Below are 16207 nucleotides of genomic sequence, written 5' to 3' on the forward strand. Positions count from 1 at the left end.
ATGTCTTTTAATGCTTTTAATGCTTTTTTTTTTTTGGATGGACACATATTAGTGGACAAAGTATGCACTGTTGTTCTTTTAGTCCTCTCTGTTCCTCTTCCAAAAACAATATGGAAGCCCGCTAAAATACAGCAGGCGGGTATTTATGGAAGGTGCCTCGTGGCGCAACAAGAGAGGAAGCCGAGCTGAAGACGCGTTTGTTCTGGAAGGTTCTGTGACACTCGGCTTGTCCTGCAGGCAGCTGTGCAAGCACACGGCACCCAAGCCTGTTGGGTTTGGCAGCGTTTCCGGCCTGGCAGCACGAGCATGCCCGTTTGTCTGCCTCCGATATGCCTTAAACGTGACATTTCACCGAGAGCTCCATTGTAATGTACGCAGTTTTACCCAGCTATCCGTCAATAAAGGTCATGTTGTGGTGCTTCTTAGAAAACAGGAATATAAAGAAGCATAAAATGTGAAGTGTTTAGTGTTTCCTGGAAATCAGCGGATTCTCTAGCAGGACAAAGGAGCGTTTGAAACCAAACGAGCTTCTGAAGGCGTGAAATCACCAGGGAATATTATCGACTGAACATGGCAAAGGAAAACGGGTGCAGGAAATGGCAGGGAAAAGGAGGAAACTGCTTTTACATTCTAAGAAAAAGTAAACTTCTGTGCTTTAATAAGAACCATACGGCACCAAACCAAACCAGTATGTTTGGATTACAGTTAACCCGGCTGTGTTTTTATGATACACCTCTAGCGGTTTCATTGTTTGAGATCCTAAGTGTTGGGGAAGTTACTCACAAAAGTAGTCCATTACAGACAGAGGTCGAAAGTTCAGATCCAGATAGCACAAATCCTGATCAAGGTTTTATTTCAACCAACCAGTGGAGTATAAAGAGTCACAGTCACAGAGTACTCAACTGGTTGGTTGAAACAAAACCTTGATCAGAATTTGTACTTTCTGGACCTGAACTTTCCACATCTGCCTTTAATGGATTAGTTTCGTGAGTAACTTCCTTAACACTCGCTAAGATCGGACCCTTAACTAGCTCTGATGTTTGCTTATTAGATCTTCCATTCCCTGCTCTCAGACGTGTCTTCTCAGCCTTCTGCTGTAGCTTTATTCTGTACTTCTGAAGGTCTCGTGCTTGCTGTTGATGCTGAGTCAGGGCTATGGCGCTTATTGCACAGGCCAGAGGGACACAGTGCCACAGGGTATCTTTACCATCATGTTAACTGGGGCCAAGAGCTGTGCCCCCTTCCCATCGGAGGACATTTTTACACCCGCTGCACTGTGTCCACTGCGTCCAAGCCAAAGCAAACAACCGCTCAACACTGCTTCAGTTTTTAGTGCTGATTTATGGATTTAGCAATATGGCAGCAAGGAGTGTAACTGTATCTCTTGTATGGGGATTTGACTATATATTATACTGGTATATTGTTATGCAGTTTACGTCATAGTGTCAAGGATGAAAGATTATGGATGTGTGCAGTTCCAGCCCCGCTGATTAAACACTAACATAAAGTTAGGTTGTAAAGCTTGGTTACATTTTTATTCATTGATAAAGTACAACTAAAGATTGTGTCCATGATTTACCATCTGTATAATGATATATGCAGCTATAAGTCACCCATAAATCACCCACAACTTAGAAGCTGCTTTAGCCGCTTAGCTAAAATCCAACGCTTCCAACGCTTTGACCTCCATGCTTGGGTAGGCTAAGGCTGCTGAAGAGGACTTTCATGATGGTCTTACTGAAGCGGAGCAGGTGGGTCTGGAGCCCACTGCCGTGGCGGGGATGGTGGACACACTGGACCAAGGAGAACCGGAACGGAACAGAGCAGAGCACACGTACGACTTTAAGGAGTATGACCTGAAGGAGTACGATGGCGGGGAGTTTGATAATAAGCAGTATGAATTCGGGCCGTATGATGAGTTTGGGATTAGTGAAGCCAAACCCACTGCGCCTGTGTATGACGACGAGTTTGGCCCCGGCGTTCCAGCCGAGATCGACGTCACGGAGACCAAGGTGAGCGCCAATCTCTGTCGCGGCCTGCAACAGAATAATAGACACATGGCTGGTCACATGCTGCGCCGCTTTGCATGCTGGGATGCACTCTTTGATGGGTTCTTCCTGTCCATTGACACTGTCTGGGAGAGACCAGAAATGCCAGTGCTTTCATCTTATAACTAGTGCAGCAGCTACCTCTCTGTGTGTCTGCTTTTGAAACCCAATCATCCCTTTGTCTTCCATGGCCAGTAATCCCATACAGGGTCTGGGGGGGCCAGGAGCCTGTCCCAGGCAGCACATGGCAGGGGACACCTTGGACAGGATGTTAGTCCATCGCAGTCAGACTGATGTATCACTCTGGTTTTTAATATTGCAAAACAAATATGCCTGAGTAACAACCTGGATACAGTGTGACTGGTTCTTTGCATGATGACATACAGGCATGTCACACACACCTGCTTATACACACGATACATGTAATACTTCCCGCCAAGCCTCCCTGGACACAGGGCCCCACCCATGGCAGGGGAGGCTCATGCTAAAAAGAGCCGACCCCACCCAAGCTCCTCCCACTTCCCCTAAGAATGTTTTCACCCAGCGTCTGATTGGCTAGAGGATCTAGGTACTTTTGGTAATGGAAGCTAATTTTCATCTCCTTTTTAGTGAAACTAACATTACTAATGGCATGAGGACCACCTTGACTTCCGCAGTAAGACCCCGTCTAATGCCCAGTTTGGGTTTCTTCGTCGTGTGTCTGGAATTGTGATATTAAAGAGATGAAACCTGCTTCAGTCCGGTTTGTGTCTTGTTTGTTTTGCATGTTTTGAATGTGGTCACTATCATGGCATTTTAAAAACCACTAATGTTTTTTTACAGGTGAAAAATGAAAAACCATAATTTCCTCATTAGTTACCACAATTTATGCCAAAAAATATCTGCTTGATGTGTTTCATTCATGTTTTTTTCTATTTCTGTTATTTTAGAGTTGAGTTAGTGACTTGCTAGGTCAAACAGGATAATATATATTCTATTTTTAATAGATGAGAATGCCATTATACAGCCGCGGAAAAAATAAGAGACCACAGCACAATTTTTTGTTTCACTCATTTCTCAATTTATGGTTGTGCGTCTGTGAATAACATATATTTTTCTGCAAACTGCAGCCTGGTTCTTCCCTGCTTCTCATTAATGAAGGGCTTCTTCCTTGCTTTATGGGATTTCAGTCCTGCTTCTATGAGCCCGATACGAACTGTCCTAGCAGTGCACGTCACACCTGCACTTAATGTTTCCCATTCCTTTTGAAGGTCACTTGATGTCATCCTCCGATTCATGACGATTCTGTTGGATAAGTTAACAGTCATCTCTGGCATTAGAATGTCACTTCCGCCCTTTACCTGGCTGGTTTCTGGTCATTCCCAGTGTCTCCTGCTTCACCTTATTCTTGTGTACTGCTGTCTTAGAAATTTTAAACCTGAAAGCATCTTGCTGCTCAGTGTAGCCTTCTGCCAGCAGAACACAATTAAACCATGATATAAAAATGCCAAAGATTTGTTTAAAAATATAGAGTGGTCTCTTAATTTTTTCCACGGCAGTATCTTTACAGCTAGAAGTGTTCAGGTCCTCTTAGATTGTTACAATGGGAAAGTCTGCATTAATTATTATAGTATACACCTGTAGGAAAATGCATATAACCTGAAATACATGTGTAACTAATAATATTAATCAATATATTCAATTTGACATGAGACATCAAAGTAATATGTATTTTTTAATGGCACACACTAAGTAAAGCAGGATGTAAATCCAGTGTATCATGCATTTAAACATGCGCCTGCCTGCAGCCTGTGCTATGCTGATGTTAATGTCCCCTGGGGACTGGGGGGTTCGGGTCATGACTGTCTCTGTGTTTCTGTGGGCAGGTTGGAGGGGAGGAAAGATATTTCGGAGAAAAGGGCGAGAAGGGGGAACCGGCCGTCGTTGAGCCTGTGAGTGGGACAGGCATTTAATTTTGTACAAACGCTGGTTTATGCAGGCTGTCATACTCGCGCTGCTATGGGCGCTTTTATACATGCTCTGCCATACAAGCTCTGTCATTAACACGCTGATATACATGCACTGTCATGGAGACATTTCTGTAAGCGTGTTATACATGCACTGCTGTATGTTATCATACATGTTTTTACACATGCTCTGGCATACATGCACTGTCATGCGCGCAAAACGTTCCCTGTCAGACACGCTGTTATATGCGTGCTTTTATACACGTTGTCATGTGTGCAATTCTATAAGCACTTTGGCATACACGCCCTGCCATACATTCACTGTCATGCGCTGCTATACGTGATCTGTGATATATGCGCTATCATACATGCTCTGTCATACATGCTGTTATTCACGTGCTGTCATATGTGTGCTGCTTTAACCACTCTGTTATAGGTGCTCTGTTTTACATGCTACTGTATATGCTCTGTTTTAGCTTCTTGAGTGAAGCAACTGTACGTGAAGCTTGTGATCGCCGCTTGAATGGGTAGCGTCTGCATTTTGCCTGTGTAGTGTCCCTGTTCCTTCACTCGGAGTATTTATAGCTTCTCTGTGTTTTCAGGGAATGCTCATTGAAGGCCCCCCAGGACCAGCAGGCCCCGCAGTAAGTGTCACATGACTTCAGCCCTAAAAGAAAGCAGCCAGTGTGTTAAAGGCTAACGCAGGCCGCCCGCTGTCCCGTCCCTTTCCCCCTCGTCCTCGGGCAGGGTGGATCAGGGAGCCGACCGGCATCACGTTCATTCACTGCTCTTTCTTCAGGGTCTTCCAGGCTCTCCTGGTCCACAGGGTCCTCCTGGCTCAGCTGGTGACTCTGGTGACAGGGTAAGGTGGTTTTTCCGTCCTACTATGTCTGCAGAAGCTTCTTGTAAGGGTTAGATGGCTTCTCCCTTTGTGACCATCACCTCATTCTGGGAGCAAGAGCTTCTCACACTGTCCTGCAAACATTTCACCATTGCAAGGTCAGCAGGTGTCATGCATTAATGATGCAGGCCTCTACGGCGTTTGACCTCCTCGGGTAGGCTGGTTTGCCATGGGTTAAGCTTGTGAAAAGGAGCATCTCTATGATCCGAGGTATCTAAGTGGGGTCTTTGACTGCGAGGAACTGTGAGCTGCTATGGCTGGGTGAGAGGAAGGAAATAAAAGCAAACCTGGAGCCACTTGCAGAGCAGACCTCGTGGCCATTGTTATGATTATCACAGCACCGGCTCCTTGCCCCCTTTACATATTGTTCCCTGATGTGGCAGCTCTCAGTTGCCAGACGCACAACAAACTTACTGGGAACTCATCTCAGGATCTTGCATTAATTGGCTGTGAAACAGAATTGTGGTTGACCAGAAGTTGGTCTGCATGTTGTCCTTCTAGGGATATTTTCTTTTGTCCATTCTTGACTTTCTATTTTTATTGTCCCACAGAATAACAATTAGATTTTGTGCCCTTCTTGGTATTACATCCAGCAGCATTAACTATTACGCCCCCTGGAGCCCATAGATTGAAATACTGCATTTCTGCCTACTAAATGAGCTTTAGTTGCTTTGGGTTGTACTTCAGAGTAGGCTTCTTTATCTGGAGGTGCTAGCATAGCAGTCAGGGACATGGACTCGTCAAGTTAATGGTTCAGGTCCCGCGGGGCTCTGAGCCCGGTTTGCGCTTTAGAGGGAAAACAGGCGAGATCCTTAGATCATCAACAAATCAAACTAAATACAAATGCTTCTTTTAACTGGATGGGGAAAGTAGGAGTGGTATGTATCCAGAAACACCATTGATTACTTTCAGATCTTCGTATTTGTCTGTGGGATGTTTCGGTGGTTTAAGGGACGTCAGGAGACAGGATCTGCACGTTGTGTGGGAGCCGTTTGACTCACTGGGTGTTGGGGGGCAGGGGGAGGGGTACCACTCAGCATTTTTCAGTCCCCGTTTCCCTCTATATGGCATCTTTCCCTTGGTGCCTGGGGCGTCCCACTGATCTGTCACCGTGTCTCTCAGGGTCCCCCTGGGCGAGCTGGGCTCCCTGGAGCAGACGGTGTACCTGGGCCACCAGGAACCATACTGATGCTCCCGGTAAGTCCTCCTGTCAGCTGTGCTGTGGAGTCAGAGACTTCCAGGTACTGATGATAACCCAGACAAAGCTTTGCATGCTGATGGACGTATCAGGTTCACCTTCCGTGAAGGTTTGGGTGAGCAGACTGACACGCCTATCTCCCACCTTGCAGTTCCGCTTCGGAGGGGACATCGATAAGGGCCCAGCAGTGTCTGCCCAGGAGGCCCAGGCACAAGCCATCCTGTCCCAAGCCAGGGTACGTTCTGGATGGAGGGCACCTGTGTGGACAGGTGTAACGGGCTGTTAGAGACGCGATCAGAGGTCACAGTACTGTGATCTTATCACCTGAGTCCACCAGCATCACTGTGCACTACATCCAATAGATCAGGGTTCTTCAACTCTGGACCTCGATTCCAAATCCAGGCCTTGTTTTCAGTTCTCCCAGATAGTTGTTTAATAATTACTGATTCTGATTGGTCAGAGGCTTCACACCTGACTGACAGGTAAAGGAAGGCTGGAAAACCAGCAGTGCTCGGACCTCGAGGACCGTGAGTTGAATAACCCTGTAGTAGATGAATGACCCTCCATGCAAGCTTCTACTTGATTGGTCACTGTCGGTTTTTGTTTCTTCTAGATGGCCATGAGGGGTCCCCCTGGTCCGATGGGTCTCACAGGAAGATCTGGGCCTGTGGTAAGTTCCTCTTGCCCTGAAGGTCTCCTAATCAGTCACCTGCCCTTAAAAGAACCTCTTGATGTCACCATTTTCATGGAGCAGTGTCACCCAGTATCATGTGGGGTTTGTTGTCAAGGAGACAAGAGACTGAAAATATTAGCGTGGTGCCCACATGTTTCTTCTGAGGAAGATGAGCCTATGTAGAGCACGTCCTCAGCAGGTGGTGCTTAGAAGCTCAGTTAGCCACACTGCCAAGGAAACCTCTGCTTACTACGGCAGCCCGAGGGAACCCAAAAAAGCGAGAGGAATAACTGCCTTGGGTAACTGAAACAGAGTTAGGTGTAAGAGGGACAGCAGCAACCTTTGAGAATGAAATGACATGCTGTTTGATTTCAGGGGATAAGTTCATCCACAAAGTGCAGTGCAGATCCACCACTGTAACTGTCTGTCGGATTGCAGTCTATGAATTTACGCTGGTGCATGAATAAATTTTGGAAATGGGTCTCTATGGTGTGTCTGCGAGGAACTCCCGCATAGTGAATGGAGCTGGTCAAAGTGGTCGATTTGTCTCTGTACTGTGGTTTTGTGCTTGTTTTATGGTAAATATCTTAGAGATGTGGTACCGTGATTAATCAGAAAACACGGCTTTTTCCCTTTTGTTTTTATGGATATTCTTCCTCTTGTCTGTATGTTCCGGAATCTGAGTGAAATTTCGTGTGTCCTGTGACACAGGAGGCGCTTCAGGGTTTCGTCGCGCTGCTCGGGATTCTGACGTAGCTTGAGGTCCAGGTGTAAAGCAACAAGCTCATCGATGTGTATTATTTCCCCAAAAAGCCCCATCTGTGGCTGCCTGCCGCCCGGTTATTTGCAGTCAGTGCACTTTAGCTTCCCTTTAGATAAGCCTGTTGAGTTCCTGCTGCTGCTCAGACGTCTGACTTCAATTTAATCCCGGCCCGCGGACACTAATTCTTCAAAGAAAACGTACGGTGACCCCCTGTGCCGAGTGAAGAGCCCATATGGAAGAACGTCACTGATCTTTATCTGTTACTTCAGGGCCTACCGGGAGTGCCGGGCTTTAAAGGTGAATCTGGAGATCCGGGCATGCAGGTGAGAAGTGGAACCCTGCCACTAGGGGGCGGTACAGTCCAGTGATGATTGGTGTCTCTTAATTATATTGGATCTCAGCACTGAACTGTGCAGTAAATCAGATCTAATGCACTGACAGTAAAGTGGCTTAAAGGTCTTTGACTCATTCTGCTGTCTATTCAAGGGTCCACGGGGAATCCAAGGTCCACTGGGTCAAGTTGGCAAACCTGGGAAAAGGGTATGTCTAACGTTTGTGGCGTCCGCATGCATAAATCAGCCTCCTCTTGAGTGTGTGCATGTGGTGAAAGCGTCGACATGTCTGTGAGCCAGCCACTGACCAGCAATGTAGAGAAAATCTGTGGGACGAGACATTAGTTACATGCCAAATGTGACGAAAGTGACAGCTGGCCATCAAACAAGCAGTGGCTCAGGCTGCCCTAAACGGATCGTTCTGGAAATGCCCGGAAGAATGAGGAACCTCCTCAGATGGATAGCAGGCTGATTGGTCATCTGGAGCTCAGCCAGCTGTGCCAGGAAGTCAGCCAGAAGTGGTCGAGGCATCGGACAGGATTTCAAATCCAAGGCCTTCAATTAAGTTAAAGAGCATAGCGACCATGCAGTAGGAATCAGACTAATCTCCTCCTCATGGATCTGTGTTTACTGCTTATTTTGAATACCTCTTATTAGCTGGGAAGGGAAAGTAACAGAATGCGGAATGTGCTGAATGTAGCAAACGCTTGCATCTTCCTGGTAGGGGCGCTCAGGAGCCGACGGGGCCAGAGGAATGCCTGGAGAACTGGGGTCCAAGGTACGAGAAGCACCTCGTGTGTGGTGTGAGAGACGAGGACAAAGGACAGTCTTCTTTACACAAGGAGGGTTTCCTCATAGCGAAGAGGAATCTTTAGATCGGTTAATATCATCCATGTGAAACGATCACCCATCATCTGCTGTGTTTCTGATGTTCTTGTGTAAAGCAGCTGCTGTCATGAACATCTCCTTCTACTTTAATCAAAAGCACACCGTGAGAATGGCTGAGGTGCTCTGTGGAGTGTGAACTGACTGCTGGTGTGTCCTTTGCAGGGGGAGAGGGGCTTTGACGGGCTTCCGGGCCTCCCTGGGGAGAAGGGACACAGGGTAAGTGCTGACAGTGTTTCCCTGCCCTGCGATTTCGTGGCTCAGGCATGTTAATCCTAGTGTACTGCTCACACACACAGACAGAGGGCGCCCTTGTTACTTTGCGGGCCTTAATTAGCCAGGAGACTGCTGTCTTCAGCAGATTGTCTTTCAGCCTCAGAGGACACTATAAACATACTCTGATACCATTCTTAAGGATGCACATCCCACCTATGGATGATGGTCAGCATCTCCACTGAAAAGAACCGTCTGCGCAGATCATGAGGTGACTTTTCCCGCGGAAACCAGCGTGAGCTCACTCAGGGCCAAATTACACGCCTGGGGTAGATGGACGGGGCTGCAGATCACAGGGGGGGCAATTCCAACCGCTGTGCTGAGTTCCTGCTCCTGCCCGATAATTACAGGACACCAGAGGACACCAGGGGTCCTATAAACAGTGATTATGAGTGACAGCAGGGACAGGGCTGCCCGGTTTGCGTTTTAAGACACAATAAACAGCACGGCGATCAGTTCCTGCCTCTGCCTCACTATCGCCCCCTGCCTGACAGGGTGAGACAGGCACTCAGGGTCCCCCCGGACCGTCTGGAGAGGACGGACAGAGGGTGAGTAGCTGTGCTGCCTTTGCGCTTTGTTGCCCTGGTTTATCCTCATTCTGTGATGGAGCATGATTCTGTCTATGTTCGCAGGGAGAAGATGGCGAGATCGGCCCCCGAGGTCCAGCGGGAGAAAGCGTGAGACCCGTCTCTGCACGCAGTCTCCACACCAACCCTAATCCTAACCCTAACCCTAACCCACACCCTCAGCTTCCAGCATCATCCACCTGCCGGCTTTTATAGTTTGCTGAGAGTCACGCTATGAGTTTCAGGCTGTTGAAGGGATCTCTAGGTGGTTAATAGTAACTAATGACCTTGGTAGGAAATCTCCTATTTATCTGACCCAAATAACTTTTAAGGGAATTTTGCTTAGCATTTTTAACTGACAGTGTATGATAATATATTATTAACCAGAATAAGTCTGCAGCTTGTGCTTAAAGATGTGCACTGAGCCTAATCAGCCACTAGATGGCATAGCTTAACAAGCAGGCCTCACACAAAGTGACCCTTCTGCTTTATATACATGGATATCATACTATACATTAATACCTTCTCCTCCCCATCCAGGGTCCAAGAGGATTGCTCGGTCCAAAAGGACCTTCCGGCCCTCCTGGACAGCCTGTATGTCCCTTTTTATTTCACATTGTCTCACTTATTTGTAACATTACAGTATATTGTCCTCCTCCATAAGCTACACATTACTTCAATCAGACCTGATATGAGGCTCACAGGGTTTGACTGTGACCTGAGGGCTTTGCTCTGCCTCTCTCTCTCTCTCTCTCTCTCTCTCTCTCTCACTCTCTCTCTCTCGTTTGACTTTCCCAGGGTGTGGCTGGAGTGGATGGTCCTCCTGGTCCCAAAGGGAATATGGTACGTTCTTGTTCAGCCCTTCCGATGGTCAGATTGAATCACCATGACCGTGAGCGGTCATTCACGTGACCCAGACACCCTCTCCTGCCGCTATACTCTTAGGGCCTTGGTTTGAAATCAGCCCCTTGTGGCTAGTTTAAACACTGCACATCGATCGGGCCATAAGGAAAAGTAATGGAATGTTTACAGTTTTTCTTGATTGCTTTCATGCAGCAGTCAACTCAAACTCCTCAATTACAAAACAGTTAACACACAGGCCTAAACAGTGGCACTCATGGTCAAAGTGGCACATTTTGTTTGCAAAAGGCTCTAACCATGCCAAAACATTTACAATATGAAACAAAAGCTAATTTTGCCTTCAAACAACACAACTTGCAAACAAGTGTATGAGCTCTTCCAATCAATCATTACACAATGGACAACAAAATTCAAAATGCAGCGCTCAGTGCGAATCAGTGCACCATTGCTTGTCATTGTAGCCTATTACATAGCTGTCATGCCAGTGCCATCTGTTATCTTTCTACATAGGCTGTGTCAAATTTGACTTCTTGCAAAGAATTGGATCCAGAATCAGAAATGCTTTGATGCAAATTTTATTGATTTCATGACATTCTTTTTTTCAAACTGTGGCTGAAAACTGAAATACTGTAAATATTACAGAAAATACATGTAAACCAAAATAACATCTATCAGATGCTAAGAAAATAAAAATAAAATCTATTACAATAAAGTATAAATAAAAATAAATAGCCACTATTGATACTCAGTCTCTTCTGCCTTGACGATGGGGCCACCTGGCTTCATCCACATCACATTCAATATCCTCTCTTGCACCCAGTGAAAAACCTTGATATACACCTTGATTTATAGGTGTACAGACTGATTGCTGATTGAAGAGTTGTGCAAACAAGTTTCACACAGGTGCATTGGATATTCATAATTATGCAAGTACTTTCTATCAGCTGTTAATAGATGTTTTCCTTTTGTTCAACACAGTGAATCCAATGGAGTTTGGGATCTTTCAATGAGATCTGTGGTGACTGTTTTGACAAAGGGTGTGAAAAATGTGTGAAACAAATGAAAAAGTGTTAAGGCATTTGAAAGAGAAGACTTCTCCTGTGCTAAGAATGTGATGATGAAGATCAAGTGAATCCCAGTTTCACTGAGCGTGTCTTAGCAAATGAGAAAAACTGTAATGATCTCTATATATTCCTTCGCGTCTGTAGTTTGTGTGACTAATTAGCAGAGACAGCGTGACCTGTGTTGCTCTCAAAACCCGCAAACACGGGTTCACACATGGCAGCTCTGTGCCATGCCACAATCATGGCTGAGCGGCTGGTGCTCTCCTGCCAACTAGGGTAAAGTTTACCACAATATCCACTCTACTTTGGCGGGTCCCCGATGCACAGAGATTGCACAGATTTTTTCCGGCATTTTCCACGCTGAAAAACACTGCATATGTACAAAGTGTGAGGTGCTCCACAGGTCACCTTCCTGGTGGATTTCAATGTTGAGCCCCTGTTTCAGTAGGACAGCTGCAGAATGTCCCTTTGTCTTATAGCCTTACCATTAAGTGCAGGCTTGATAACCCTGTCTGCTGTCCCCTGTCACCTGCAGGGACCTCAAGGAGAGCCGGGTCCTCCAGGCCAGCAGGGGATCGCCGGCACCCAGGTGAGTAGTAGTTACACTGTACGCCTGTCTGATTGTCCATCCCTGGTCTCCCGTGGTTTTCCTCGCACCCGTTGAGAGCTGGATCAGGTTACCATGGTTACCATGGTGTTCTCGCCCCGGGTGGGGCTGTAGGACATCACCCGCTTCCCCCTCTCCAGCGACGGGACCGTTAACAGCACCTGAGCGCTCCCCTGTGGATCGCATGCCATCAGCTTCCTCTGTCTTCTCTCTCCTGCAGGGTCTCCCTGGGCCTCAGGGTCCCATCGGACCACCGGGTGAGAAGGTGAGTTTTCTGCTTTCAGCACCGTCACCCAGCCCACAGCCTATAACCTGCTGACAGACGCTCGTATTCTTACACGTTACACAGAAGTTAGGGGTAGTTTCAGACACAGGGTGCGGGCCTGCTGGGGACCCAAGCAAGCTTCAATGTCATCATCATCATCATCATCATCAAGTCCATCTCTCCCTTATTTTAAATCCATAACAGGAGTTTGATTCCAACAATTCCCAGCTCGGTTTGGTTGTGTAAGGAGCAATAACCAGGTTAAACTGAATAAAACATCAGGCCTGAAATAAAGCGATTTTAAATCTCTAACAAGTGCAGGATCAGCATACGAGCCGAATCTGCTTTATATAGCGTTGGGTGAGACGTTTTTCTCCTCTAAGCATAGACATTTTAGTGAGGTTTTCCCACGCCTGCCTGCTTCAGATGCCGGTGGAGATGGGTTTATGTGACAGCTTGTTCCCTGTGGTCCGTTTGCACACTCAGACACTGTCCCTGTTGTTCTGACCTCTGACCAATGCCGCTTCTCCTTTCCCAGGGACCTCTGGGCCGCTCGGGTTTGCCTGGCCTGCCTGGTTCTGATGGACCCCCTGTAAGTACACCCTGATGTAACTCAGCAACTGTAGACCACCGTGGTCCTGTGTCACTCGGGCTTTTCAGAAACATCCCAGTGCGGTCAATCACCGATCGCTAACTGCTAATGATATTTCCAGCACATTCCATAATGTGTCTATGTTTACACCTTGATCAGAATACCTCTCACCTCTCCAAATGTGGAAATGGACTTTGTTATAGCAGTTAGTGAGTTATCAAGTTAGAAGCATTTTTTGTAAGACATTTTTTAAGTAAGCCATGCTTTTAACAGGGTCACCCTGGGAAGGAAGGCCCCCCTGGAGAGAAAGGAGCGTTGGTAAGTATGTAAAGTGTGTAAGAGTGTGTGATGTGTGTAAAACTGTGTGATATGTGTAATTGTGTAACAATATGTAATGTGTTTAACTGTGTATTGTGCGTAACAGTGTATGATGTGTGTAACTGTGTGACAGTGTGTCTGCTGTGTGTGAGTGTGTGACGTGTGTAACTTTGTGACAGTGTGTCTGCTGCGTGTGACGGTGTGTGACGTGTGTAACTGAGTGACAGAATGTGTGGTGTGGGTAACAGTGTGTGATGTGTGTAACTGTGTGACTGTGTCTGCTGTGTCTGACAGTGTGTCTGCTGTGTGTGACAGTGTGTGATGTGTGTAACTGTATGACAGTATGTGCGGTGTGTGTGACAGTGTGTGATGTGTGTAACTGTGTGGCAGTGTGTCTGCTGTGGGAAACAGTGTGTGATGTGTGTAACTGTATGACAGTATGTGCGGTGTGTGTGACAGTGTGTCTGCTGTGGGAAACAGTGTGTGATGTGTGTAACTGTATGACAGTATGTGCGGTGTGTGTGACAGTGTGTGATGTGTGTAACTGTGTGACTGTGTCTGCTGTGTCTGACAGTGTGTCTGCTGTGTGTGACAGTGTGTGATCTGTGTGACAGTGTGTCTGCTGTGTGTAACTGTGTGACAGTGTGTCTGCTGTGGGAAACAGTGTGTGATGTGTGTAACTGTATGACAGTATGTGCGGTGTGTGTGACAGTGTTTGATGTGTGTAACTGTGTGGCAGTGTGTCTGCTGTGGGTAACAGTGTGTGATGTGTGTAACTGTATGACAGTGTGTGTGGTGTGTGTGACAGTGTGTGATGTGTGTAACTGTATGACAGTATGTGCAGTGTGTGTGACAGTGTGTGATGTGTGTAACTGTATGACAGTATGTGCAGTGTGTGTGACAGTGTGTGATGTGTGTAACTGTGTGACAGTGTGTCTGCTGTGTGTAACTGTGCATGTAAATCTTGCTGCTCTTAGACTGCACTTTACTCACACATGTTCTGGCTCTCCCCATTGCCACAGCTTAGTGGCATGTGACCGTGTTCTTATTTTCTTTCCAGGGCCAGCCTGGGCCCCAGGGCCCCATCGGATACCCCGGGCCACGCGGAGTGAAGGTTCAGTAACCACCACCCCTGTGGAGCGGCTCGAACCCGAGCTGTTCTGTCCTTTCATACCGTGATCTCTTCCTACAGGGAGCTGACGGTGTCCGCGGGCTCAAGGGCAGCAAGGGAGAGAAGGTAAAGACGACGGACTCTTAAAAATACGTTAAAACTGAAGTGCAGTCGTATAGCGGAAACATGGACACAAACACGTGAAGACAGAAATACCTGCTTGATTTTATCTGTGGATATTTTATTGGAAATATTGCTGTAAGTCCTCTTTCATGGTATTAACACTCAAGCTCACATGATATGCACATTAAATGCTTCATATCAAGTTCATATGTTGCAACAACATTGCTGCTTGTCGTTGGGAGTTTATTTAAACCTGATATTTTGTCACTTTATTATGACAAACAAAGAGCATTCTGCATTTCGTTTTTTTCATCATTACATGATACTTAGACCAAATATAGTGATTTGGAAATGTTTTGGAAAATCCAAACTGCGTGTGTGTGTGTAAATGCATTAAGAGGCCACTTTGGTCGCAGGGTGAAGACGGCTTTCCTGGCTTTAAGGGTGACATGGGCCTGAAGGGTGACAGGGTGCGTACCGGACCGTCCCCTAACACGCTGACACTGCCGCCGCTGCCTCCGTACGCGTAACCGTCACTGCGATCTCACCAACCCCACGTCTGCAGGGCGAAGCCGGCATCCTCGGCTCCCGTGGTGAGGACGGACCTGAGGGCCCCAAAGGACGATTGGGCCCCAACGGAGAGTCGGGTCCCATTGGCCCTGCGGGAGAGAAGGTGCGCTGGTGTCATCCTCAGCCTCCACGTCCACTGAGCACCGGTAACATCTCATTTCTGTTATTGGAGGAAGAAGCTCCCTCTGACAGCAACCTCTGTGTGTCCTTCAGGGAAAACTGGGCGTCCCCGGATTACCTGGATTCCCAGGAAGACAGGGGCCCAAGGTAAGATGGCGAAGAAGTGAAACTCCACCCGTCAACCCCATCAGGTTGATTACAGGATTAATCACCTTGCTGTTGACTCAGAGAACAGGTTTAATGCCAGAGAGGGATTCTTTGGATTCCAGTCACATTGCTTACCTGCTTTGTGTCTGTGAGATGTTCATTGGAACATCTACAGAAGAACGTTTGGGCTATGAGGGGCAACCTCTCTGGTTCCTCTGGCCTTTCCTCCTCATCCTCATCTCTGCTCAGACCATCATCCATTTTGGGATTGAGACTCCTTATCACATATTAGTATGATTGCTTCCTGTTTCCACCAGGATACAAGCAATAATCGTGTCCAAACTCGGAATATGTCACCCTTTAGGGTTCCAGCGGTTTCCCTGGATTCCCGGGAGCCAACGGAGAGAAAGGAGGCCGGGTAAGAGTGGCGTCACACCGAGCGCTGATACACCATAATGCTGCAGAGTCACGTTAAGAACCTGCTCAAAGTTCCACAGCAGGCTCCTCACAAAGCTGCTCCAGCTCTTGAAGAAGAAGGGCTTTGATCGCTTAAATTAAACACAGAGCAGTGGGCTAGCACTGTGTTTACGCATCACATGGGAGGCATTGTCTATGCCTCAGTGACTGCAAGTGCTTTAGGGAGACATCCAAGCTCAGTTTAATCATACTAAAGGATAATTTTCTGCCTGAAGAATGTAATGTGGTGACAGTTTGATTTGCCATGTGTTGAAAAGTACACTTAATTGTGTACAGGTTGCATATTATGAAAATGTTTTGTCTAATTTGTGGAAAATTCTGTATGATGTACTGTATTTCTTATCTTATACAGCCTTGGCTAAAAGTA

General features: G+C 46.9%; 1 protein-coding gene across 3 annotated transcripts in view; it reads left to right on the plus strand.

Moving 5' to 3' along the window:
• col11a1a (collagen, type XI, alpha 1a) overlaps positions 1–16207 on the plus strand; it is a 60529-nt gene that overhangs the window by 22251 nt on the left and 22071 nt on the right. Inside the window, exons 8-32 of one of the 3 annotated variants that reach the window (XM_072714119.1) lie at positions 1701–2012; positions 3914–3979; positions 4597–4638; positions 4794–4856; positions 6018–6092; positions 6245–6328; positions 6707–6763; positions 7799–7852; positions 8016–8069; positions 8586–8639; positions 8912–8965; positions 9514–9567; positions 9652–9696; positions 10126–10179; positions 10384–10428; positions 12046–12099; positions 12338–12382; positions 12921–12974; positions 13248–13292; positions 14353–14406; positions 14485–14529; positions 14943–14996; positions 15092–15199; positions 15310–15363; positions 15728–15781. In XM_072714119.1, coding sequence (XP_072570220.1) covers positions 1701–2012; positions 3914–3979; positions 4597–4638; positions 4794–4856; positions 6018–6092; positions 6245–6328; positions 6707–6763; positions 7799–7852; positions 8016–8069; positions 8586–8639; positions 8912–8965; positions 9514–9567; positions 9652–9696; positions 10126–10179; positions 10384–10428; positions 12046–12099; positions 12338–12382; positions 12921–12974; positions 13248–13292; positions 14353–14406; positions 14485–14529; positions 14943–14996; positions 15092–15199; positions 15310–15363; positions 15728–15781 — 1680 coding nt within the window. Of the gene's footprint in view, positions 1–1700; positions 2013–2663; positions 2704–3913; positions 3980–4596; positions 4639–4793; positions 4857–6017; positions 6093–6244; positions 6329–6706; positions 6764–7798; positions 7853–8015; positions 8070–8585; positions 8640–8911; positions 8966–9513; positions 9568–9651; positions 9697–10125; positions 10180–10383; positions 10429–12045; positions 12100–12337; positions 12383–12920; positions 12975–13247; positions 13293–14352; positions 14407–14484; positions 14530–14942; positions 14997–15091; positions 15200–15309; positions 15364–15727; positions 15782–16207 lie in introns of those variants that run through there. The other 2 variants (XM_023805942.2, XM_072714128.1) reach the window with 2 other exon arrangements.

The sequence above is a fragment of the Paramormyrops kingsleyae genome, chromosome 1, assembly GCF_048594095.1.
Source record: "Paramormyrops kingsleyae isolate MSU_618 chromosome 1, PKINGS_0.4, whole genome shotgun sequence".
Taxonomy (NCBI): Eukaryota; Metazoa; Chordata; class Actinopteri; order Osteoglossiformes; family Mormyridae; genus Paramormyrops; species Paramormyrops kingsleyae.